The 26833-nt window shown below is 36.4% G+C and overlaps 1 protein-coding gene across 1 annotated transcript in view; it reads right to left on the bottom strand.

Annotated features, from left to right (window-relative positions):
• LOC120429896 (uncharacterized) overlaps positions 1-19446 on the bottom strand; it is a 71582-nt gene extending 52136 nt beyond the window's left edge. Inside the window, exon 1 of the mRNA XM_052710425.1 lies at positions 18740-19446. Coding sequence (XP_052566385.1) covers positions 18740-18836 — 97 coding nt within the window. The 5' untranslated portion in view covers positions 18837-19446. The remainder of the gene's footprint in view (positions 1-18739) is intronic.
• Between the last annotated feature and the right edge of the window lie 7387 nt (positions 19447-26833).

Consider the following 26833-nt stretch of genomic DNA (forward strand, 5'->3'; position numbering starts at 1 on the left):
ATGATCCACTTTTTTAAGCGGATAAGGGAGATTCTCCACGGTATTCCCAAACAAGTTTCGCTTCGAGTTAAAGTATTCGACCAATCCCAACTAAAAACTCTCAAATTACTGCGTAGGAGTATCTACCGCTACAACAAGCCCGTTCTACCAAGACGCAATACACGGCAGCGTCGACCGCAATCTACCCATTAGTCATCTCGCCAATTGTTCGTCAAATTAGGGGGAAGGTTGCATCGTGGCGCCGTTATATCGGAAGATTCATCACCTCTCTCGCGAGCGAGAGAAGCGTTCTACTACCTTTACAACCAACCACTACTCCACGTAGTAGCTATAAGTACTGACGCAAAATGTTCTCCAAGATCTTCGACTCACAAGTGTGTATGTGTAAACGAGGGTGTAAACACAGGCCTGCTGTTCAACACACACTCGAGGTTTTGTTTTCGCGATCCCCCAAGCGGAAAATTAATACCTCGAGACGCAATTTATCCATCAGTCATGCGGGCGATCCAAGTTCCGACGACACACACTTACATCAGGCCATCAACGCCAGTTTGTCGCGGTGAATAAATTTGTGAGTGATCCACCTTTATGGAAGTATAAACAATCGCACCGCGATGATGAAGCAATCCGTAGACCTTTACGCTAAGTCGTTTAGTAGCACCGGATTACTCACTGCTCTATAGTATAAAGCAATCCAATTACCTTGGGTAACCCCTAATGTGGCCACCCGAGGGTTGTTTTGGGTTGATCGGTGCCAGGTGATTAGGCGAGTAGTTCCTGCTATAATTAATTGAGCGTAGACAGGGCAGCCAGAATGGATGGTCCCATGAACGAATTAGCATTAAGCGCAGGTATATTAGAATAACGATTAATTACAACTTAAAGATGTGAGGGAGTCAGCGTTAGTAAGGCATGAGCGGGATGAAATCATAACAGTCGTTTGACATACACGTTGATATTTTTCACATTAAATAACTTTTAGTCAATCTTTCGATAGCTTCCTGGAGAAGGCTTATTCGAACAGTCTAGGCATCCATTTCTATAATGGCCAGGCCTACTACGTAGAATTAACTGCATAGATGATTCGTTGACAAGGATGTTTTTTTCTCCAAAGTCGATTGATAAAATCTTCGTATAAATCTCGTAGAAAATCACCATAAATCGGAAATCTACCAAAGCTCAGCAAATCTAAAATAACGACCAGCACGCCACCATTATGACGTTCCCAGTCCGCACTCAGGAAAAACATGCCAACTCGGCTGTCCGCAACCTTCCCGGGTTGAAAACATCCACTTCACGTTCATGTCCACCGCACGTCCGTGTTGTAACCTAGCCTGAAAAACATAACCTTGTCCTGCATGCCATAAATAAGTCAAAAACAACAAATTCTGTACTTCCCTCGTCGTTTGGGTGTATCCAAATCGAATAAAACTATTCTATCTTTTTACAACGTTTTCACGCCAGAACTGTTTCAATTGGGTTTGGCTCTGCAGATTTTGCTCTTTCTTTCCTTTTGTTGTTTCCACCGTCGTCGAATGTCCGGAAAGACCTTGCGACGAGTAATGCCTGGCGTCGTCGGTGAGGTCCTCAACTAGAGAGAGAGAGTACCAAGAAGAACAAATCTCGCAAACGGGACAGACTGGAAACTGGAGCGATTTTCATCGTAATTAAGCGAAATGAGAGCGAAATTTGACCAGGTTTTTGTTTTGTTTGCCTCGCTGAATGGAGTTCTCCACTAGAGAATGGAGTTCTTTAACAAATCAGATTCAAGAGGAAAGGTACAACTTGGACAAGGTTATGTTTTTCAGCATGCTGCACTTCCTTCCGTTTTGTTTCCGTTCTCAGGGAAGAATAGTTGAAAACCTTGTACGAAATAATTATTTTTGTAAAACTACTGAATATTTCTTAAGAATAAAATTATGGGGGCTGTCCAAACAAAATCGGAATAAAATTATATGGACAAACAAAATCTTACTTTTAATTTCACTATTTATAACTAAATGTTGAATTCCCCAATGATTTATGCCTTCTTCCTTCTTCCTGCCTCGGTGGAGTCGCTGGCAGTTGGACTCACAATCCAAAGGTTAATAAAATGCACTGATTTCAAGTCAAAGCCATTTTTATGTTGAAATGTACAGCAATTTGTTATCTACACAGTAAAATATTGTGTCAATTTGGAAGGTGAAATTTTGGGAGGATGAATATTACCTCTTTCATAATGTAATTTTACCTCAATTTAGACTGAAAAAGTAACATTACACCAGAAAAGTGGTAAAATTACTCATTTTTTGAAATAAAATTACACATTTTTTCTTACATAAAAGATGTATTGTACTCATATTCAGATAAAATATTACCATGATTTTTTTTTACTGTGTAAGCTTCCACTACTGCCTTTTAGCAAAATTTTACAAAAGTACTTTTTTATTCCAAATTCCACTTTGCATCCAATAACGAATCTTGCTTTTTTTCTCGGGAGGAAAATTAAACTAACTTTCCATAAATCCAGTATTTAAAAAAAAACTAAAATCTGCGCAAAACAAACGTCCGTCATACCTATAGTTCAAAATGGCTTTATCCAATAAAACATATAGAAATAAAAAAACGATTATTTGCAAAGCACTAATGCACAGCAAAAAAAAATGTGTAAATTTGGAAGGTGTAATTTTGGAAGGTTGAATATTACCTCTTTTATGATGTAATTTTACCTAAATTTATACTGAAAAAGCGACATTACAGCAGAAAAGCAGTAAAATTACAGATTTTTAGAGGTAAAATTACACATTTTTTTCTGACATAAAAGATGTACCCCTTCCCAGATGTAATATTACCATGATTTTTTTATGTGTACATAGAGGCCCTCAAATTTATTTAGTCCAAAATCCAAATTTCATGAATATTTCATTAAGGAAAACACATACTTTTGTAAAATTTTATGGAAAAGCTGAGAAAATTCGTCTTTGAAAATTTTGTTGAGCAGACTGGTGTTGACTGAGATTTAGCATGAAGATTTAAATTTGAGAAAAATGAATCAAAAATGTGTCATCCAAATAAATCATTTTTTAGGTAACGATGCCTAGAAAATTATAGGATTTTTAAAGCTAAAACATTAATAAGCGTTAAAATGTTCGGTTCCTTCCATGAACCGTCATCAGTAATAACAATTGGTTTGAAGGTTGAGATTGGATCACACAAATTTCAGCTATTTTGTATGACCCAATCGACAGGTCAAAAAAAAATTTAAATGTCTTTTTAGCTAACTTTTTTTCGAATTACTGTATATAGGGGAGAGTGGGGAGACTTGATCCCCGGGGACACTTGATCCCAAGCCTGTATCTCGTCAGCATGTGGGTAAAACATTTAGCTTTGTTCTAGAAAGTTGCGCGAAATTGACTTAAACTCATTGTAGAAAACAAAGAAAAAAATTAAAAAATGTTTAGATTGAGTTACACACATTTTTCTAAAAAGTGCTGCAAAAAACTTCCAAGAGATCTTTTTTCTTTGTTTTGATAAGTCTGGAAAACACTCAAAAATTATTCAAAAAAATATTTTTTATACATGAATTGTTTGATAAACATATCAACTCCAAAACCCTTACGCATTTGACGTTAAATTTATCGTCATACTATTTTTACAATCAATTGTTTAAAAAAATGCGTTTAGGGAGACTAGATCCCTGCATTTTTACAGTCACTGGAATCAGCCTCAAGATTAAATAATTGGGCTGGGTTTTCGTACATAGTTTCCTTTAGTATAGTTGTACATAACTTACTGCAGTTTGAACCATTTTTCAAAAGTTTTGTAAACAAAAATTACAAGCTTTTGTAAACATGCTCAATTTTTGCCTAAAAAAGAAAATTTCAGGTTTTTAAATATTTTGCATGCTAAACTTGTTATATTTTGAACACAAACGTACAGGTTTAATGTGAAATTGCTGTAACTTATAAAAAATTAAAAGTTTGGATGAATAAGAAACATTTTGCTTAAGATTTTTTCAAAATGATGAAAGGGGGATCAAATTACCCCCAACATTTTGAAAATGCCGGTTTAAAATATTTTTTTTTAACACTTGGCATGATTCGAAGAGTTTATCTGGTGAAATACCCTTATTAGCCAAACATAGTTGAATGTTTAAGCTTTCAATTCATGCAAAATGTTCATAGTTTTGTGAGAAATTGACAGAGTTTTGTGCGATACAAAAAAAGGGAATCAAGTCTCCCCACTCTCCCCTACCAAAAGTTAAGAGCACATTAAATAGAATCATGATTTTTTTTCATTTTAAAATAGTTTTCTTTTTAATATTAAATACTGTCTGAATATATGAAATAGATATTGAACTTTAGGGGTTTACATAACTTTAGGTTTAAATATAAACTTAGTAAATATTAAAAAAAAATCTGCTTAAATTTTTTTCTGGTTATTTTAAAATGTGATTTTTTCAGCTAAAATCTAAGAATTTAAAACTTTTACATAGCATATTTTTTGCTGAAAAACGAAAATAACACCAAGAGCAATTGTCATAGTTAACTTGAGAAGTATATTAACATTTAATTGTCATTTTTTCAAGCGATTATTTGTTTTGAATTAGAAAAAAAATCTTATTTCCAGCGCGTTTTCTATTTTATTCAAATCAGGACAGTTTTAACTCTTAAAATAAACTTAACTCTTAAAGTTAAAAAAAAAACACTTCTACAGAAAATTCTTTTTGTCATTTGATATTTTTTATTGTTTGCAAACACAGCAAAAAATCCGATGGTAAAATCTCATGCAAAAAAGACACTCAATATTACACACTGCATGTACAATTTTTGAAAACAAAATAAAATCAACCGACGGGATTCAAACCCAGCACCTACAGTAAAAACCGGCGCCTTAGCCCGCTCAGATAAATGCATATATCAGCTTGAATTTTGGTCAGGTAGGTTTACTTTACTGATCGGCTATTTATTTCAGGGTGTAATATTACATACAATTTCATAAAATAATGCAAACATTATTTTACACCCAGGCCTTTTACAGGCAGCTGGATTATTTATTATTATTTTTTACTGTGTTATTAAAAAAAATTAGGGTTAAGTAACCATTACCTTGAAAACAGTGCACTGTATCGAAATGTCTGTTAATTATTTTTGATTTCCAATTCGATTTTGAATATCATGGACTGAATTTTTTTTTAAGTTTTTTAAACAAGAATGTTTTCTTTTTCAAAACTTGCATAATTGATAGCCCTTGCCGGATCATTACTCAACAGTTGTCTTTTGTATACTCTAAAATATAAAAAAAAACCTAAATTTTTCAAAGATAATATGTTTTTGTATTTTTTTGTGTATTGATTTTTTGTAAAATTTTTTACAGTGTACACTAGGGTGACAATAAAAAAAAATCGACATCAGAGATACCCTCTGACTCGATTCCTAATGCAAAAATAAGTATCTGTGCCAATTTTGAGCCAAATCGGTTAAGGCTAAGGGGTCGCTTTTCATCGTTGAAGTTTATATGGGGAAAATCACGAAAATGTATGGGGAAAAACATCGTTTCAGTAATTTTCTGCTAGGTGGCGCAGGTCTCGCCCAAAATTGTCCAAGTGTGAGATTCTTGTAGGAAATTTAATTCCCTACAACTTTGTCGAAGGGTGCAAAACGATCCGAGTTGATCCTGATTGTTGGTGATTTTTCTGGAAAAAAAAATCTTATATATTTCCTATATACCCCTTGTATACTTTCAAGTATATAAGCCGATTTCTTTTCATCGCATTGCTAATAACTCATCAGGATCAACTCGGATCATCTTGCACCCTTCTACAAAGTTGTAGGTAATTAAATTTCCTACAAGAAGAATCTCACACATGGACAATTTTGGGCGAGACCTGCGCCACCTGCTGCAAAAATCCTGAAGCGATGTTTTTCTCCATACATTTTTGCGATTTTCCCCATATAAACTTCAACGATGAAAAGCGACCCCTTAGCCTTAACCGATTTGGCTCAAAATTGGCACAGTTACTTGTTTTTGCCTAAAGAATCGATCCAGGGGGTATCTCTTGCAATTTTCCGAAATTTTCAATTTTTCTTGTCACCCTAGTGTACACCTATTATTGCCTTTACACCAGATTGATCAGAAAATTCGCTCTCAAGATTTAGCTGTTAAATGTGTATGTAAATTGGTTTCTTTGGTCATATAGATATCCCTTACAAAGATTACGGCAAATAAAAAAAATAGATGATAAAAATCCAAAAATGGCTGATTTTTGGAAGAACGGCTTATATGAGGAAATGATTTCTTTTTCAACTGAAATCTCAGAATTCCAAGAATTTCGGAGATTTTGGATTTTTTTTCTGTAGCGGATAAGCTTTTTATTTTTGTTTTTTTTTTTTTTCAAATAACCATCAAAGAACATACCGCAATGAAGGAATTTTGCGTTGCACCTGGAGTGCTGAAGTGTTCCCGTTGAGTCGAGCAAAAAACAAACACAAACTGTGGGCAATGAGTGAATTTGAAAATCTGCACCTGCCCTGCTTGGTTGTTTCTTCAATGAGCTGTTGCAGGTCGTTCCTGGTGAAATATAAGTTTATTGGGTTGGAATTTCAAGATCATGAAAAAATAGTAAGATTTGAGAATTTTCTGATAATTTTTGAGAAATTTTGTTTTTGTTTTTTTAAAGAAATTTGGTATCAAATATAAATCTTTTTTGCGGTATCAAATTACAGGTAATATAAGGCCTATTGATACTAATTTTTCGCAACCTCACAACTTACTGATCATAACCCAAAACGTTCCCCTTCGCGCAGCACCGATTACGGAGGTCACCGCGAGGCTCGTTAACACGTGCCCCACACAAAGCGAGCCCTTCTCCGTTGACCAGAAGATCCATACTAGCGTGGCTCAAGGATATATGAAAAAGACAAAAGTGTTCAATTCCAAACGCCTCGACCGGATTTTTGTAGCAATATGGCCCCAGAACATAGCCTGAAACTTTGAGCGCATTTGGTTAAGGTTTAGTACTTCCACCATTGACCTGAAGTTAGTATGGAACTTTTAAAGATTTACTATGGGAAATTTTCACTTTTAACCTCTTCTTAGATAAAGTTTCCCAAAACCCAATCAAATTTTCTTATTCTCAAGTTTCTTATAGGTTTTGATCCGCGGAACAACTTTGTAGAACATCGCAAAGCGCTAGGAATTGATCCTGAAAAGATACAGGATATTTTTTGGAGCTAGGAATTTTTTTTTAACGTGCTCTAAAAACTTGCCTGTATCTTTCCGGGATTAATTCCTAGCGCTTTGTGATGTTCTACAAAGTTGTTCCTCGGATCGAAACCTATAAGAAACCACTACTTTGAGAAAAATTCATAGGGCATAGGAAAATATACTCGAAGAAGTGTTAAAAAGTTGAAAATAAATAAATTAAATTTATTGAAATTTCTTTATAACTTCAGGTCAATGGTGGAAGTTCTAAACCTTAACCAAATGCGCTCAAAATTTCAGGCTATGTTTTGGGGCCATATTGCTACAAAATTCCGGTTGAGGCGTTCGAAATTGAACACTTTTGTCTTTTTCATATATCCGTGAGCCACGCTAATCCATACCCTCGCCAACCTTGGCAGCGTAGTTTGACCCAAACGGGCGTTCACTTCACTACGATTGCAACTTCAGAGGTTCACGGAGGTTCCTCCTTCTCTTCTTCTAGTGGCGGGTGGGGTCATTCGTAGGATCCCCCCCCTCTCGGTCGCAGATCTCACAAGTGGAAATCGTAACGAATCGTAAATCCGATTACCATCTGCAGCAGCGCAGCTACGCTGCGAGGTGACCTCAGCGAATATCTCACGACCCAGCCGACGACGACGCGGAAGGTTCACACAGCCACAGGCCGGGAGTATCTATTACAACCGTGGAGTTCCTTTGTGCTTCTTACAGAGTTGGTGGTGGTGGCGATGATCCACTTGACTTTCTGAACCAAAAGGTAGTAGATGCAACAGCAGCAGCAGCGCGAAGAAAAGCGAAATCAGGTCAGCTCTAGATATTGCCGCGGTTGGCAACTCCGACCGCCGTCGTCGTCATCGCGCGCGCGAGCTGCATTACTAATTCGGTATAGATCTGGGCAGACTAACTTCACTTGACAGTGTCTGTAGTTAGTAGCAGCAGCAACTCCAGCTAAACTCGCTGACGGTTTGTATATGTGTGTGAGAAGACGGTTGATGAGTAACCTCGTTGTCATCGCTGGAGCGCGAAGAAGAATTGCGCTGGGGCTTTGTTTCCCAACCAACCAACTCTCTGGTATTGCTGGTTCGGAGCTGCAGCTGCTGTCAGGTCGAATAGTGATGAATGGAGCCCGACTACGACGACAAAATGCAGATGCAGACGCGGTGACGACCCGGGTGATCTGATTTTTGGACTCTCTTTGTTGATATGTATTACTGAGTTTTATAGCGTATGATTACTAGAATCTAAGTGATGAAATACAACTTTTCCATAATTTCACTGCCGGCCAGCGAATCTCATTAAAGGACATTTTCTCTGTACAAGTGCTTCGCTTCGATTAGAGATAGTGATCTTAGCGGATTGCAGACTGGATTTCGCCATGGAAAGGGATTTGGAAGACGGGAAGTGTTGATGCTCCACTTTTTTAAGGAGATAAGGGAAAATCTCCACGGTACCACCAAGTTGGAGTTTTACTACATTTTTCTTATTCAAATCGATGACTAACTCATTAAATTCTTATTTTCCCTTCTTCCATAAGATAAATTTTCTACAATTGAAGTACTCGAACCCCACCTCAACCATCCAGGGCTCCAAACAAGGTCCGAGCGTTTGTTTACCCTCTCAACTTCACTCCGACTTCGTTCGCGCCCGGTGAAAACGACCCCATCACGCCCTTGTTGTACGTCTGTGACTTGCAACATTTCAGGTTTTTCGAAAACCTCTCCACATTTATACCTCCGTCCGGACTCCACTCTGTTTCTCCCCTGAATAATTCACCGACGCGTCATCGTTGGCGAAATCCCTCGCCTCCCTCTGAAGGTTTCTCCTCTCTTAGGGGTCAGCCCCCAATCACAACAACCGAGTCGAGCGGGGCAATTGCGCACCAAATTTCGCGCTCTCTTTCCTGGAAACCACCTTATATTTTAGAGTCGCGGGAAGGCCACCACTTCAATTGGGGGTAATTTGCTAATTAGGGGTCCAGCACTCCTCAACCGGGGTAGGTTGGTGTGGAGGTTTCACAAATCTCAAGGTGTACGAGGTCCCGCGGTTACGACCTACGGTCGTAATTATTCTATAAATCTATTAAAGCGGTCAATTAGATGGGCCAACAATACCAGATAGATACTGCGCGGTGTTGATTTCCAGCTTGGGATTGCTTCCTTGTCTGTTACGCTCTTTTGGGGTTGATTAGGGAGGTGGAAACAAGGAACTGATAACTTGCGGTTCAGGCCGGCTACGAAATTATGGAAAAATGTTATCTTTATCAGACTTGGTTTGTTCTGAATCAGCCTAAACTATTCCAGTGCATTTGAGTGATGTTAGCCCTCGCGCTATTACCAATGGCCTAACTAAGAATGGTAGAGCTCAGGACGGCTATGAAATTACGGAAAAATTTAATCTTTATCAGACTTGGTTCACGGTGATACAATCTGTCAGTGTTGAACATCAGGGTGATGTTAGCCCCCAAATTTCGATACTCTCTAAATCTTACTGCTGAGCAGTTCTCTACGGAATCGGTCTTTTTTCTTCAATTTTAATTTTTTTATTTTTTTATTCGGCTGAAACTTTTTTGGTGCCTTCGGTATGCCCAAAGAAGCCATTTTGCATCATTAATTCGTTCATATAATTTTCCATACAAATTTGGCAGCTGTCCATACAAAAATAATTTGTGAAAATTCAAAAATCTGTATCTTTTGAAGGAATTTTTTGATCGATTTGGTGTCTTCGGTAAAGTTGTGGGTATGGATATGGAATACACTGAAAAAATTGATACACAGTAAAAAAATGTGGTGATTTTTAATTTTACTTTTTGTCACTAAAAATTGATTTGCAAAAAAACACTATTTAAATTTTTTTTTATTTTTTGATATGTTTTAGAGGACATCAAATGCCAACTGCCAACAGATTTTTTCAAAAAATCGAAATATTTTTTCCAACTTAAGTTTTCGATGTAAAATCGAATTTGCAATCAAAAAGTTCTGTAGTGAATTTTTGATTAAGTGCACCGTTTTCAAGTTAAATCTATTTTAAGGTAACTTTTTTGAAAATAATTGCAGCTTTTCATTTTTTAAATTAGTGCCCATGTTTGCCCACCTTTGAATATTTTTTTTAAAGCTGAGAAAATTCTCTATATTTTGCTTCATTGAACTTTGTTGATACGACCCTTAGTTGCTGAGATATTGCCATGCAAAGGTTAAAAAAACAGAAAAATTGATGTTTTCTAACCCACCATTTTCTAATGTCAATCTCAGCAACTTATGGTCCGATTTAAAATGTTAAAACATGAAACATTCGTAAAATTTTCCGATCTTTTCGAAAAAAATATTTTCAAAAATTTAAAATCAAGACTAACGTTTTAAACGGGCCAAACATTCAATAATACGCCCTTTTGAAATGTTAGTCTTGATTTACATTTTTTGAAAATATTGTTTTCGAAAAGATCGGAAAATTTTACGAATGTTTCATATTTCAACATTGTTGGCACTAATTTAAAAAAATTAAAAACTGCGAGTATTTTCAAAATAATTACCTAAAAATGGCTATAACTTTAAAACGGTGCACTTTATCAAAAATTCACTAAAGTACGTTTTGATTGCAAATTCGATTTTACATCGAAAACTCAAGTTGAAAATGTTTTGCGACCAATATTTGGAATTTTTTGAAAAATTCTGTTTTGATTCAAAAAATCATAACTCGGTCAGTGATTTTCTGCCCATTCTGGAAATTTCTGAAAAGTTGACATTTAATGTCCTCTAAAACATATAAAAAAATTTAAAAAAATTAAAAATAGTGTTTTTTTTTCAAAACAAGTTTTAGTGACGAAAAGTGAAATTAAAAATCACTAAATTTTTTTTACCGTGTATCATTTTTTTTCAGTGTAGTCCGTATTCATACCTACAACTTTGCCGAAGACACCAAATCGATCAAAAAAATCCTTCAAAAGATACAGATTTTTGAATTTTCACATATCATTTTTGTATGGACAGCTGCCAAATTTGTATAGAAAATTATATGAACGAACTAATGATGCAAAATGGCTTCTTTGGGCATACCGAAGGCACCAAAAAAGTTTCAACCGGATTAAAAAATTCAAAAAAAAAACGAATGACCGAAATCTCTGAGAATTGGTCTGCTTCGATCAGCATCCAGAACCTTCAAGATTCCACCTCCTTCCTACCAGCTCCTCCAACCTGTCAGTTGAACCGCGGGGTTAAGCTCTCGGAATCGGTAGCTCGTGCCGAGAGAAGGGGTCGACCCCGAAGAGCGGCAGCCGCCGCCGCCGCCGAGCAAGATGATGATCGATTTGATGGAAGGAATCATTAGAAGAGAAATCGATCGGTAGCGCACGATTAAATGGTGGCTAATTGCGAAGGATGAACCGCCGCCGCAACAGCTGATGTTCGAGACGATGATGAACGATCGGTTGTCTGATCTTGGACGGTTTCTTTTGGCACTTCCTTGCGAGATCTCGGAAGAGTCGTAGGGAAAAGCGTGTGCGGACCTTCGATTTTTGCGATGTTTTTGAGGATCATGAAGCGTGACATAATCCGTGGTTTTGAAGTGGTTACGGTAGCCAATTTGAATGCGATGTCAATAAATCTGAAAGTCGTGGTCAGTTTAATGGTAATCGAATCGTTTGGGATATCATTGTCATAAATCTTGACGCAGCTGAGATTCGTTCGAGAGAACTCCTCCAAGTGTGAATGACTCAGACAGAGCATCTCATGGGGGACAGTCACTTTTATTTATGTATTAATATTATGATCCAGCGACGATACTTTATGGCAGCTATGTTTACGATAGCACCCAGGAATCCGGAACTCGGCTTTGATTTACGGCCTGCGTAGTGTGGCTCAAGTGTGACATCTTGATGAGTCGGCTAGAACCAGCTGCAGAAACGGGCAATCATCGCTTCAGTCTCTAAATTGCTCTCTTCAAGGGTGGCGCCGGATCGGCTCCCACGTGGGCAACTATTAACACTACATCGAATCCCACGCCAGTCAGCCAGCCAGAGCTGTTAGCAACAGGTTTCCAAAGGTGGCGCACACCTTTCCAATTGTTGTTTAGCGCCCGAACGCACTTCTAAACAAGTTGAGCATGCACTGTTGAAAATAGTTTTGTTCAAAGTGAATTTTAGCTCAGAGTTTTTGCCAGACCAGACTAATTCGAGCAATGAAGGTTCAATTAAACTGTTTCCTTTCTGGCCGCCTCGATGAAGGCTTACTTCCTTGATGATTCGGTGACATAGGGTAATTTGACGTTTGTTGAACAAATTTAGTTGTTTTTGATAAGATGCTCTTAACAATATTTACTTTTCTGAAAAATCAACAAAAATTCTTCAAGAACAAAAATATTGGAAATGACCCCTAGATTTCAATTAACATGATGACAAGGGGCTGCTCACGCAAACAGCTTGTTTCTATCGTTTGTTTTCCGTTTTTTTTTTTGTGTCGTTGTCGATGTCGTTTATCGTGAGTGGAAGTACCTACAACTCGCGGTAAACTAATTTTCAGTGCATTTGATGTGCACCTATCAGTACTCTTTTTTTGTTGATTTTCGTGGAAATGCATGGTACTGCATTTTGAAGACGGCTTTGCGCACGAATTAAAGTTTTTTTTATTGTTTGCATCGAACGATTGTGTTTTCCTTGGAAAAAAATACTTGTTTTCACCGGGTTTGGCAAATAGGGTTGAGCCAGTGAGTCATGTGACGATTAACACAAATCAGCAAGGATCATAAAAATATTTAAATCAAATTTTTTTTTCAAGAATTTTCAAACTGTTAAATTAAAGAAGATTGTTGCAGAACACAACTTCTTTAAATTACAGCAATTACACATACAACCTGTAGCATTGTGTTCAAAATATAACAAGTTTAGAATATTTTTTCTAAATAAAACTTTAAAAAATCTTATTTTGGCAAAAAATCGAGAATGTTTACAAAAGCTGGCTTTATTTACAAAACATTTCCAAAATGTTTCAAACTTCACTAAGTCATCTTCAACTATGCTAAAAGATTCCATGTACGAAAAGCTAAACCAATCACTTGAAACTGATTTTAGTGACTGTAAAAGTGCATAAATCAACCCCCCCAAAGTACAATTTCGAAAGATTGATCGTAGATATTAAACGACAGTTGATTTAACGTCAAATGCGTAAAGGTCAAAACTAGTTGATAAGTTTATCAAACAATTCAAGTATAAAGAAAATGTTTTGAATAAATTTCAATTACTTTCTGAACACATTAAAAACAAAGAAAAGATTGCTGTAGGATTTTTGCAGTACTTTTTTTTAAATATGTGTGTTACTCAATCCGAACATTTTTTTTTCTTTTTATTCTACAGTAATTTTGAGCCAATTTCACACAACTTTAAGAACAAAACTATACCATGTTGACATCAAATTTCAAATTTGCCACAAACCTTCCCGCCTCCCCCTCCGAACCTTCTTCTTCATACAAAATTTCTACTTTTTGTATGAAGCGCATTTTTTTCAGGAGCGTTACTAACATTCCAGACTCTCAAAATTGAGAACTACAAACTGATATGGCAGGCGCCGTTGATGACCAAGCACTGTTACCTATTAGCAACAGAAATAGTTTTAGCAATCTTGCAAATTTAGAGTGTTTTTAAGGTTATTAAAAATATTTTCAGGAATAGCCATCATACATGAACACATAAAAAAAATTATGGAATTAACCCTCAAATGTCCACTCCAAAGTTTTGCATTTTTCGTAAAAGTTTTTAAAATTTTCAAAATTTAAACTGTGTATCTCATGAGGCGCAGCCTCGTGGCGCGGTGGTTAGCGGCTTCGGCTGCCGATCCCTAAGTTGCTATGGGGCGCGGATTCGATTCCCGCCTCATCCTCCTGGCCCTCTATCGGATAGGGAAGTAAAACGTCGGTCCATTTGCGTAAAAGAGGTTTTGGGTGACTCACCACTCAAAACCTTCGGACGCCTAGAAATGAGCAGAAACTTGCAACAGAGACCACAAAAGACCCGGGGGTCTTTAAAGTGTGTTGCTTTGCTCTTTATCTCATGGACCACAAATAGAGCGTCCAATTTCCCATCCCGGGAATTCTCGGGATTTACCCGAAAAAAATATTTCCCGTTTCCCGGGAAATTTGTAAGATTTCAGGAATTTCAAGCGGAAGCATAAAATTTCTTAACTTTTTGGAACCAATATTTTGAAAGGGCTCTGAAAAAAAAAATTAATGAAAAACTGATCATTATTTTGTTCAATTATATTCGTTGTTAAGTTCATATATGTATCAGATTATCAGAAATTTTGATATTGACATTTATTTCTGTTGATATTAATTTCTGAAGCAACTGGAAAAAGATTTTGCATAATGAAAATGATTTACTACGATGTAAATATGATTTTTTAAATACAATTACCGGTGTTATTTCGTTTAAAAAATATATAAACCCCTTACTGCCAAAGTAAGATAGAGAGTTTGTTTAATTTTTTTAGTTTACCATGATCAAATGAGATGTTCGCACAATTTGAATTACGTTTTGTGCCAAGAAAAAAAAATCAAACGAAGTCAATTATAGACCCGAAAATCATGTGGTATAAAAAATCATTGAAAATTACTTTGTATGGTTTGAGAGGTGCTCCAAAAATGAAAAAAAAACAATTTGCTAGATTAAATTTTCAAAAGGTCCTATCTAGAATTTATTCAAAACTTGAAGTAAAATAAACACGAGGAAAATATAAGGAAATAATAAAAAGCTGTACCATTTTGTCAAGGGCTGAAACAAGTATAACTTGTTCTAAAAAGAAATTTGTCATGAAAAACATAATTTCTGCATGTTTTTTTTTTCATTTCAAATATGGGTATGGGTTAAACCACACTATCTCAAAAAAGTTTAAAAGAATTGTAATTTTTGAGTATGGATTCATTTTACTCACTTGATAAAAAATACTTCCCATTAAAAAATACCTCAGATATTTTTTTGATTTATTGTAATATGAAAAAATATTAATTTTCTTGTAGCTGTATGATTTTTTACATGCAGTCGAGCAGTTAATTGCCACTTAATTTAACCGTGAAAGTCGCTGCCCTTTGCAATTTTTTGCATGATATTAATCAGAAACAATTTTCAATATATTTAAAATTTCCCGTTTTCCGATTTTATTTGTAAACTCGGGAAATTGGACGTTTTAACCACAAATTGTTGAATGTTTATCCAAGTTAATGAAAAATTACTTCAAATTGATTTACGCGGCCACTACTTTTGGATTTAAAATTGTTTTAAGTGTGCGTTGTGCCGATAAAAAGTACTTGTGATCGACACACACACATTTTTATTATCTGAAAAAAAGTTTTACTGAATTTTCATCAACTGAAATTCAAGTAAACGATTCATTAAGGGAGCGTTCTTTTATAACGTAACGTGTTACGCTTCATACAATTTTTAAAAATTCTTTTGCTGAAAGTTCAGAAATTTTCTTGTATCAGTTTGACAGATCATTTGCTGAAGATTCCAGCAATCGTTGCTGGAATTTCAGTTATCAAGATTTGATTTTCTCTTGCAATTAAAAATTTTTCCAATTCTGTTTTAGGTACATATATTTCTCAAATCACGTTTGAAATTGAATAATACCATAAAAATCTTGTTTTTATCAGCAAATATTTTAATCCTGATTATGTTGTGGGGACCATCCACAAACCACGTGGACACTTTTTTTTGAAAAGTACGATTGAGGTGGAATGACCCATACACAAAAAATATGTGCATAAAAAAGTTAATTGAAAAATTACTCAATAATTCTTAGCGTGTATATTTTTTCTAAGTTATTATAACCTAAAAAATTGCTGAAGAAACCAAATCGATCAGAAAATGTCTTTACGAATATTTACAAACAATTTATGAATGGAAATTCTGCAGTTGCTAAATTGACTGGAGATTTTTATTGACAAGACAATGATGCGAAATGCCTTGGTCATAAAAAAGTCCTCAAAAAAAATTCATCCAATTTAAAAATACAAATACAGTCCGTTTACGGTCTTTTTTGGAGTTGCTCAGTAATAACATAGTAATATTCAACCTTCCAAATTTACTATTTTTTTACTGTGTCGACATGAACTGCATAAATGGCTATAGCCGGTACAGAGAAAAATGTCAGAAGTAGGGCGTCCAATTTACCCGGGTTTTGAATTTCCCGGGATCCCGGGAAATTTTCTAAACAGTCATAAAATTTATGTTTTCATTAGGCTGGTACAAATTTTATTTAAAGTTTTTGTCCTCCCCCCCCCCTTCAATGTTGGCCCGAAAAATCAGGGGGCAAAAAAATATTTTTTCAAAAAACTTCAATATTTTTATGAAAATTTAAGTGCAATTAGTTAAAATCAATTTAAAATGAATTCCCCTGCGTTTAGAATCATTTTTAGCATGTTTGGGTTGATTTAAAAATCTTTTGAATTTTTGAAAATTTTCGATGTCTACTATCGCTAAAGTTTTTTTTTCGCTAAAATTTTTGTTTTCGTCAAATTTTACATTTTTTGAAAACTTTTATTGCAAAACAACTGAACTAGTGTAAAATACATTTTAAAACACTTTTTCCATGCAAATGTTGAAACTATGGCATGTTATTTTAATATTTATATTTTTTTATTTTTTTGCCCCCCCCCCCCTCGACTCCGGCCAGAGCCGAGGGACAAAAACTTTTAAAAATATTTGCATCGGCCTTATATTTGTTGTGTTTTTCAAGCTTAAAGCCAAAGAATTTACTCAATACTGTTAGTTGGTTATAATCTACACTTCAATCTATACAAGGACAGCAGCTTTTTGATAGCTTAAAATACACTTAAAATTGATTTTTTTGTTCTTTGCTGTTCTTTTGATTTTGCATGAAATAAGTTTCGTATTTATATACAGCAATTCCCCACGAAAATAGCATGATTCGAAAAAAAGTTCTCCGATCGGGCTCAAAATTTTTCTGGGGGTTCCTTGGCCGAAATAATTAGACCCGTATTTTTTTTTTTGTTTGGCCATTAGGGTGACCTACGCCGTGTTAGGGTGGTCCGAAAAATGGCAATTTTCGTCGATTTTCGCAAAAACCACTTTTTTCAAAAAATCATATCTCCGAGCCATTTCATCCGATTTCACTAACTTAGGTGCAAAAGAAAGGTGATTAGTTTGGCTATTTGCAAAAAAAAATAGTAAGAAGTTCCAAAAGTCTAGCTTAACATTTGAAAAGGTTGTATGAAAACTTAGAATGCTGTTTTGAAGGTCTCGGGACCAAAGAGCCTATGTCTAAAAATATTTTTATCAGATTCCTCGAAAAATTTTACATAACATATCAAAAAATGGTGAAGTTATGTTTTCAAAACTCTGAGATACGATTTTTTGAAAATAAAAACTGGGTTTTTCGTCACGCCACGCTTAAAAATGGGAAAATGACGAAAACGGGAAAAAAACAACTTTTTTCACTAAAACTGCGATAACTTCAAAATTTCAGCGATGGTACCAAAAGAAATCGGTGTACTGATTGTTTTGTTCTGTACCCTTTTCCCCTTCCATGAAAAAATACAGTATGCAAAAACTCCCAAGTCTCTTTAAAAAATAAATAAAATAAATATTAAATATAGAAAATATTAAAAGGGCTAGGCATTTTGCGGATCAGTAAACTAAAATTTTCACAATTTTCTCTAATAAGCCAATATAATGCAAATACAAATTTTAATGCTTTAATATTCTTCTTTCGGAATCTGAATTTCCAGATCATCTGTGTGTGTGTGTTTTTTTTTTTTCGGAAATTTCCGGGACAAAATAATTTCCGGTTTTGGAAAAATCTCGGGAATTTTGTTCAGGGATTTCCCGGGATGGACGCACTATTCAGAAGTCAACCCTTGATTTCTCACCAGAGTGCGGAAATTTTTCTCTGTACCGGCTATATTATGCTGAAAGTGGGAATTTTGCAAGGATCACAATAGGGTTTCCACTCTTAATCAACCAAACAATTTGATAATTCCCTAACTGAAGTTCTCACATCACTTTTTCTTACAAAAAATACCCTCACGCGTGACTTACGAGTTGACCACAAGTAGAGATCCGTTTAGCCAACGATTACGAACCAAATAGTGGCCACATTCTTAACTCGACATCCCATTAGTACAACACGCAACCGATCACGATCTTTCATCCGGTTGCCTTGCCTTGCCTTGCTAGCTGGCCGGCTAGCTTAGTTTAGTCACAATAAAAATTCTTCCTTTCTACTCCGACAATAAACAAGCCAACCGCGTGAGATGACAAAATCACAAACAAAACAGACATTCCTCGCGCGGCTATAGTAAGCAACAACAGAACATCAACACTGCTAAAACAACAATAAACATTAGCTACAGCTAAATCCGTTCCGATATAAAATTACATCTCATCATCCTGTTTGGCTTAGTGATGTAAGGAACTTGGCTTAGTCTGAGTCACTTTAGTCTGCGACTAAATAAAGCAATCAATTACAACAACAACAACAACAACAACGTAGAATCTCGATCACTTCTTCATCACATCGAAACACCCACAACAACTAACCTTCGTAGATCTTGGTATAGGCACAACCTCCACCGCTACCTCCTCCTCCTCCAATACAGGCCGACTCCGGCAGCTGGCAGAACCGGAGGAAGTACATGGCGTAGCCGGTCTGGACTACGTAATATCCGAAATTTACCCAAACACGATCGCCAGCATCCTCTCACTTCAACCTAGCTTCGAGATTCATCCAACGCGTTTCAGACGTCACGAAAATATTTTTAAAACGCGTTTATTTTGACCATCACTCACTTTGGCTTCCAAGCTTTCTTCTTTGCAGCAGAACTTCACGATTTCAAAATGACCACTCTTCCCTTTGGACACACGGTAATTTCCGCAATCACTGCAACTCTTCAACACACATCGGTGATTACACTGTCAGCAGTCACAGCATCTCTACGCGGTCGTCGCCTGACCCCAGCGATCCTCGAAATGCCAAAAATCCGGTTTCTTCGGCTGCGACTCCCCGCTGGAATTTCTCCCCCCGGTTATCCGTAATCGATCTGTCACTCATCAACGCAATGGAGGATCGCGATCTTCAGCAGCACTCGCTCGTCGAAATTCTGGAACAGTCGTCCAGAAATCACCACAACAACACCCACCCCCCACGATCACTCGCGCGATCCTTACCGAAAAATCTCCGTACGCGAATCACTACACCGCGATCACCCTAAAACTACTTGACTCTTTCACTCGAGTGCTTTCGAACTCAACAACTACCAAAACAACACTGACTGCCGACGTTGACGATCGCGCACGATCGCGATCGGTCGGTTGTCGGTTGATGGCGCTGAGAGTCGTCGTCCAACAACTCTTTTCTACTTCTTGTGCGCGCGCTCTCTCTCTCAAACTCGCCGCGCGCTCAACTCTCTCTCGCAACTCGGCAACCCTGTCGGGTTGATGAGCGTCAACAACACTTCACCTGGAGAGTTGTTGTTGCGGGAGAGAGAGAGTTGTTTTTTTAGTGACGAATGCTAGAGGAACCACCACCAGCCTGGTGCAGGTCGAAATGGCAAATAAAAGGCAGCGATCGCGATCGCTGCTTTGGAAGGCGGGGTCACTCACGGGGGGAACTCACCGCGGAAGGATATCCCAACAGCGTGATTGTCAATGAATTGGTCGGGCTGATTAGTCACTCCTCAGTAGGTATGGGGGAGTAGTACATTGACAAATTTGATTGAGTTCGGCGTCGTCTGCGATCCGGCCTTTGTAGGTTGATTGAGCTTTATGGGAATCGTGATTTTTGCACTGTCAAGGCAGTTTGTTGGCCGCGACGACCGGGTTGATTCATGGCGATAAGGTTACACCATACGAAACGTTGAGAATGATATCAGTTAGTGGGAATTTGCGCAATTAATAGTTTATACCGAAGTCAAAACGTATTTGTCATGATTTGCAAGACAAAATAAAAAAAAATCCGAAACTCCTAGAAGTAGTAAATTTAGACCTTTACAAAAATAGGACAGTTTAAAAAATAGATTAATATCTGAAAGATCATTTCTTCATGATTAATTTGATAATTTAAAAATTTTAGTTTCAAGAATTAGAAAAAAGTTTGAAATCTACAATTTTAAAAAAGTAACTTAAAGTTTTTAACATTTTTATGATTATTTTTTTTTCAATTTATAATTCAGAAATTTAAGTTTTTGAGAATTCTTGAATATAAGTGAAATAAGTGGATTTCAAAATTTAAAAGAACTTTAGTGTTTCGGAGTTCTAAAATTTGGAGGTTTTAAAATTTAAAAAATGAGCTGAAGCTGAAATCAAATTAAAATACATTCTTCTGCGTTTAAAATCATTTTTAGCATGTTTGGGTTTATTAAAAAATCTTAAGATTTTTTGAAAATTTTCGATGCAAAATCTTTTTTTTCGATACAATTTTTGTTTTTGTCAGAACTTAGATTTTTTGAAAACTAATGATTGCAAAACAACTGAACAAGTGTAAAATGCATTTTAAAACACTTTTTTCATTTAAATGTGAAGACTATGGCTTGTTATTTAAATTTTTATATTTTTTTATTTTTTTGCCCCCCCCCCACCCCCCCCCCCTCCTTGACCTCGGCCAGGGCCGAGGGACAAAAACTTTTTTAAATATTTGCATCGGCCTAAATTAAAGAAATTGAAAATCGTGCACTTTAGAATTTTTAACTAAAAGTTTATCAGAATTTCAGCACAGAATTTTAGAAGAGTAGAATTTTCAAATTTTAGAATCGACGAATTTTAAAATTTGAGATTTCCAGAAAAAAAAGAGTTACATTTTTTAAAGTTAATTTTTCTCGGTCTGGGGTGGACTGGGCAAAAAATAAATATAAATGTTCAAATTATGAGACATTTGAATGACATTTTGGGTTTGAAATGCATTTAAGACAGGCCCGGTTGTTTAACAATAATTAGTTTTCAAAACATTTCAGTGTTGTCCAAACATTTTTTTTTCTGCAGAAAAAAACTTTTTGCGGAATTTTACCTTTAAAATTTCAACAAAATATTAAACAAAAAATAATCGGGTCCAAACCCGCGAAATTTCATTTTAAATGCAAGAAAGTGCAATTTAAATGGTTTTCAATAAATTTGACTTCTATTTTCATTATTTTTTTTAAGATGATTGATTTTTTTAATATTCTAAAGAAGGAAAAGGGCGATAACAACTTTGAAAAATATTTGAAACAGTAAAACAAATATATACTTTAATTTTTGAATTTCGACCTTTTACTGCATATAGATAAAAAAATATATATATAAAATTAAGGCATTGGTTACTAAAAGATCGACAAATTTTACGTTACTAAATAGAAAACTTCCAACACAGTAAAAAAAATATGTTCGAGGGTCGAAAAAAAAGAATAGTTGAACATTACCTCTTTTTCGATGTTAGTTTACGTCAATTTATGTGGAATGTGAAATATTATATAATAAGATGTAAATTAAAATATTTTTTTGGTAATATTACACATTTTTTCTTTGAAAAAATCTGGCAACATTCTCCTATGTCCCATAACGATTATTTATTTTTCAGAAAATCAATTTTCATAAATTTTTAATATTTTTTCAATTTAATTTATTGAACTTTTTTTAATTATTCTTAACTATTCTCAAAGGAATTTTCCATTTCTTTTTGCAAATGCAGTTCGTGGAGACATCTCGAGCGTATCGGACGTGTTTAAAGGGAGCTGGTCAAAATAGTGAAAAAGTGCAGCGTTCTGGGCTTTGTTCCACAGAACAATGGAACCTAGAAGAGAAGCAACGATCAAGATTCACTTTGGACCTCAAGGTCAAAAGCCAACCGATGGAGAAATATTCAATTTCTTCAAACGGAAACAATGGAGCGCAGCAGATTTGAGCGCGATGTACCGCGAAAATTACAGCGTTTTCGTTCGGTTCCAGTCAGTCATTCTAATGCGCAAAGCTTTGGAAAAACTTGGCCCACAGGAATCATTTACTTACGCAGATGGAAGAACGGCAAAAGTAAACATATTCGAAGCTTCAGGAGCATTCAAATATGTACGGATTTTTGGGTTGCCTCCAGAGGTCGAGGACAGCCACATTGCGGAAGCAATGAGCAGGTATGGAAAAGTTCATCAGCAGGTGAGGGAGCGATTTTCCGAGGATACAGGTTTTCCTATTTGGAATGGAGTTAGAGGGTTGTTAATGGAGGTTATGTCAGATATTCCGGCCAAGCTTCGTATTCAGCACGTGGATTCCCGGATTTACCATGACGGATTGATCAACAAATGTTTTAAGTGTGGCGAATCGGGTCATCAGAAAGCAGGATGTCCAAGGAAAAAGGACAACACACCAGGAACTGCAATCTCGTTTGCGGAAGTCTTAATAAAGAGTACAGTCGAATCAGCGGAGCAGGTAGAAGCGAACGGGAAGGGATCTAATTCTGTTGACAAGAAAGTGGTAGTGGATAAAAGAAAACAAGTAGCGCAGTTAACCTCAGAAAGAAACCCAAATGATTCTGAAAAAGGAAAAAGTGACGTTTTGATGAAAAAGTTTAAACTAGGACAGCTAGCTATACCGCCATACAAAGGGAAGAAGAAAGCCGAAGACTATCACAGAAGATCTCGATCAAGATCACCTATAAGAGAATCGTGCACAGATGATGAAAGCTGGTGAAGTAATATGTAAATGTATTGTTTTTCTTAATAAATAAAATATAAAAAAAAAAAAAAAAAAAAAAAAAAAAAAAAAAAAAAAAAAAAAAAAAAAAGTGTTTGCGATATGTGAAATGACGTTTAGCTTTTCTCACTAAGGATAGACTATCATTTCTGGCAACACTGTTATGAGCAATAAAGTTAAATTCATAGACCCACAATCCAATGGGCCATCCACAAACCCGTGGAGATTTTCTCTTGTCCCCTTAAAAAGTGAAGTATCAAAACATCCCTTCTGAACTGTAAATGTTGATCGAAATGAAATACGGATCGTCTTTCCTGTTATCATTAGATAGGGATTTGAGGAATCTTTCTCATTGAAAAAAAAATGATGATCTGGCTACACTTTTCTGAGATGTGGCGGTTTTTGGCAATCAAGATCTGAGGCATTTTAGGATTAAAAGATAATAAAAATGTGAGGAACGGCTCAATCATCACCAAACAGTGAAAAGTTCAGATATTTGAGATTCGGAATAAATAATAAAAAACAATTTTCTGTTCAATTACCTGAAAACCCCGTGAGACGTAAAGTTTTGTGGAATACAAAATTTTATAAACCATCCAAAAGTGATTCAATCGGCTTACCTGAAAGAAACATAAAAAAAAATAATCACATTAGATCAATGCATCGATTAAAACAGTGCACAGAATGAACGTAATTAGCCTAATTGAACCATTGATTGCTCCAAGAACACCAAATTATCGCCCAATCTAACCTTACTTTGCGGAGATTCCTAGCATTCTTGGCATGTTCTTGAAGAGCCCAGTTCTGAGCTGAGAACACAACTTCTCACTCTCTTGAGTCTGCGGCCCACGCTCAATTCTTGTGTTCTGTTATTTTCCTGAATTGCAACTTCTGGGTTCGTTTCCTTATTTGAGCACCCATCCACCCAACAACCCCATCGCCCGATGACCTTTATGCTGTCTGTCAACAACTCTGGCTGACCCATTATTCTACGTGGAAGATTTTCCCAGAGTGCCACCACGCCGCATGCGTTTCCGCAAAAGATTAGCCAATAAACAGCGATTTAGGAGACACGGTGAGAAATTTGGCAACTGAAGGTGGTATTAGACTATGACAAACAAGACAAAATGTATACAAGCTGACGCTTCTGCGAACAAACAACGCAGACAAACTGGCAAAATGTCAAAATGTGCGAGTTTTTTTTTGCCATAGTCTTATACCTCCTTGAGATTCTAAAAAAAAGATATATTTAAAAGTTTGAAACTTTAACCCGAAACATTTTTGTTTAAAAAAAAGGATTAATTTTAAGAAGATTTTTAAAGTCAATTTTGTTACAGTGCAACCACCATCAAACCGATTTCGGGAGGATCTACGCCCGGTTGATTTCGTGGCGACCTTGACGTCCCGCAAAGTCTACAACGCCTCGGTGTGAGCGCGCTGAGGTTACGCCGCAAAGACTCTAGTCGTCAGCAAAGGTACGTGCAACAATGCGAGTGCCAACGGCTGTGGTGGTGTTGAATCAAACGATGTATGAATTCCTTTCTAAAAGCCGGCACTCAATCAAAGGTGGGTGACAAGCCGCTTGTAAGTGTTGATTTCTACTATTTCTACCCATTTTTTTTTTTTTTTTGTAGCAATGAATTAATTAAAACCATTTTAAACAACAACAAATTGCTCAACATTAACATTATCAAGCTAAAATAATTTTAAAATATTAAAAATTTGGTGGTGAAAAAATATTGAAAATCGAATTTAACAGATAAATTAAGCAATAAAAGCATACAATTTTTTGTGCCAACTCATCAACTCGGGTTGTTGCTAATCGAAACTCCGGACAATCGTGGGCAGATGCTCAACCAACTCTCATCCGGTCCACACATCACTTCAAACACACGATGAGGCGGGATTCCCAGAAGAACCTCTTCACAAGTTTCCAAAAACGCGCAAATCTGTGACATTCCCCGAAATCCGCGTGAGTAGATGACCCACGCACACACACTCGCTCTCTCTCTCTCTCTATCGAACTCCATTCCAAACTTCCCACGGGGTATTAAACCGGTTCGAAAAAACCTCGTGACGTCACTCAGGCAATATCATCCATCCCGTATAGATTCTCCGGCCTTGGTAATCTAGACACCTTAAGATTCGCGGACTCGATTCCACCAGATGATGCCGGCTTGAAAGATTACCCCCAAAGGAAAGAGAGTAAGTGTGTGTGAGAGAGAGAGAGAGTTGTAGAAAACTATTTCTTCCAGGCAGAAAGGAACGAACAAAAAAATCGCGAGATCTTTGGAATTTTAATTCATCGCGCGCTCTGTCTCCTTCCCTCGCGATGTCAATTCCTTTTCCTCTCTCTTTCTCTCGGAGGCTTTGATTGTAGTTTTGCTCATTTTTTTCTCTTCCATACCATTTCCCGTGGGTTGATTTTTGTTGTAGTTGTTTTCTTCACATCTTCGGTAAATTCTTTATCTAGAGACTCCAACTGGACTCTCGAGGAAAGTGCAATCGTTGACCATTCTGAGAAATTGCTTCTACGTTTGTGTTTAACTTATAAATTAAAAAACTAACTTAATCCACCTATGTGGTTGGAGCCTTCCTCAAAACAATGGCTGTACACAAGTTTCATCTATTTTTTAGATCCGGCTTCAAAAAAGTACATCAATATCACTTAAGTCGGGATATCTCGAGACAGGGTTGCCAGATCTTCAATGTTTTGGACTCGTTGGAAAGGTCTTTTGATAACCTAACCAACGATGGGTCGGATGATGGACCCGGACATAGTTTACATACAGTTAAGTGAGATCCAAATATATGTAAAAACACATTTTTATACATAACTTTTGAACTACTTATCGAAACTTCAATCTGTAAAAAACTCGATCTATGGGACCCTAAACCAAGTCGAATGCAACAAGTTCGGGTCAAATCGGTTCAGCCAGTGCCGAGAAACATGAGCTAGTTTGTTGGTCACATACATACATACACACACACATACACACACACATACACACAGACATTTCATCAGTTTTCGATTCTGAGTCGATATGTATACATGAAGGTGGGTCTACGACGTTTTTATACGAAGTTCATTTTTAGAGCAGGATTATAGCCTTACCTCAGTGAGGAAGGCAAAAAGATGAATGACCCAGAAAATAAAACTATAGAAAGAGAAAACACAAAAAATATTGATTAAGTTGATTAAGTTGAAGAATAGGTAATAAACATAAAAGATATAAAATAAAACTATTAAGACAATTCCATAAGAAATCAAAATCATTTTTTAAATAATAAAGCAAACAAGTTTTCCTTTCAACTGTGAATTTTAACCCTCACAACAAGAATCCAATAAAACGGAGCGCCGGCAAGGTAGTTTGTTGAACCTCTATCATCAAGTAGGCAACCTAGGCCCTGCCAATAATGTTGTGTTATTTACTCGGAGTTGTGGATGGAAATGCCGGTTCCACGGCCATGGTCATCTCCTGTCCACGGCAACGCGATCGTGCGCGCAATGTGTGACGTGATATGTTTTAATGTGTGAAGTTGTAAAGTTGAAGGGCAAGATTACATACATTTTTACAATATTCGCAATTCGCAATTCGCAATTTTCAGTGTAAGAACGGGCCTTGACCGATCTTATGCACTAGGTTCCCGACGAACACGCACTGCCCTTACACCTACATCTCACCCTTGCTCTGAGTCAGTACGAGCAGCACGCTAGAACACGCTTTGAGTGTTCGTGCCAGGCATGCACACCTTCTTTTCCGGTTACGCATTTTAACTCGGCCGGGGGTGGTACATTACGTAGGGTTTGATGTAAGTATAAGCGCCTAACCATTCAAAGTGTGCCTATCAATTTTCATTAAAGCAAAAACTGTTTTATTTTTAGTTTGAATTCAAAAACTAGTTGTTATTTTACTGTGTATTGTTTTCTCCTGAAATATTTCCTAATGTTAAGTCGTGTTTATCTGTTGCTATTTC

The sequence above is a fragment of the Culex pipiens genome, chromosome 3 (genome assembly GCF_016801865.2).
Source record: "Culex pipiens pallens isolate TS chromosome 3, TS_CPP_V2, whole genome shotgun sequence".
Classification (NCBI taxonomy): Eukaryota; Metazoa; Arthropoda; class Insecta; order Diptera; family Culicidae; genus Culex; species Culex pipiens.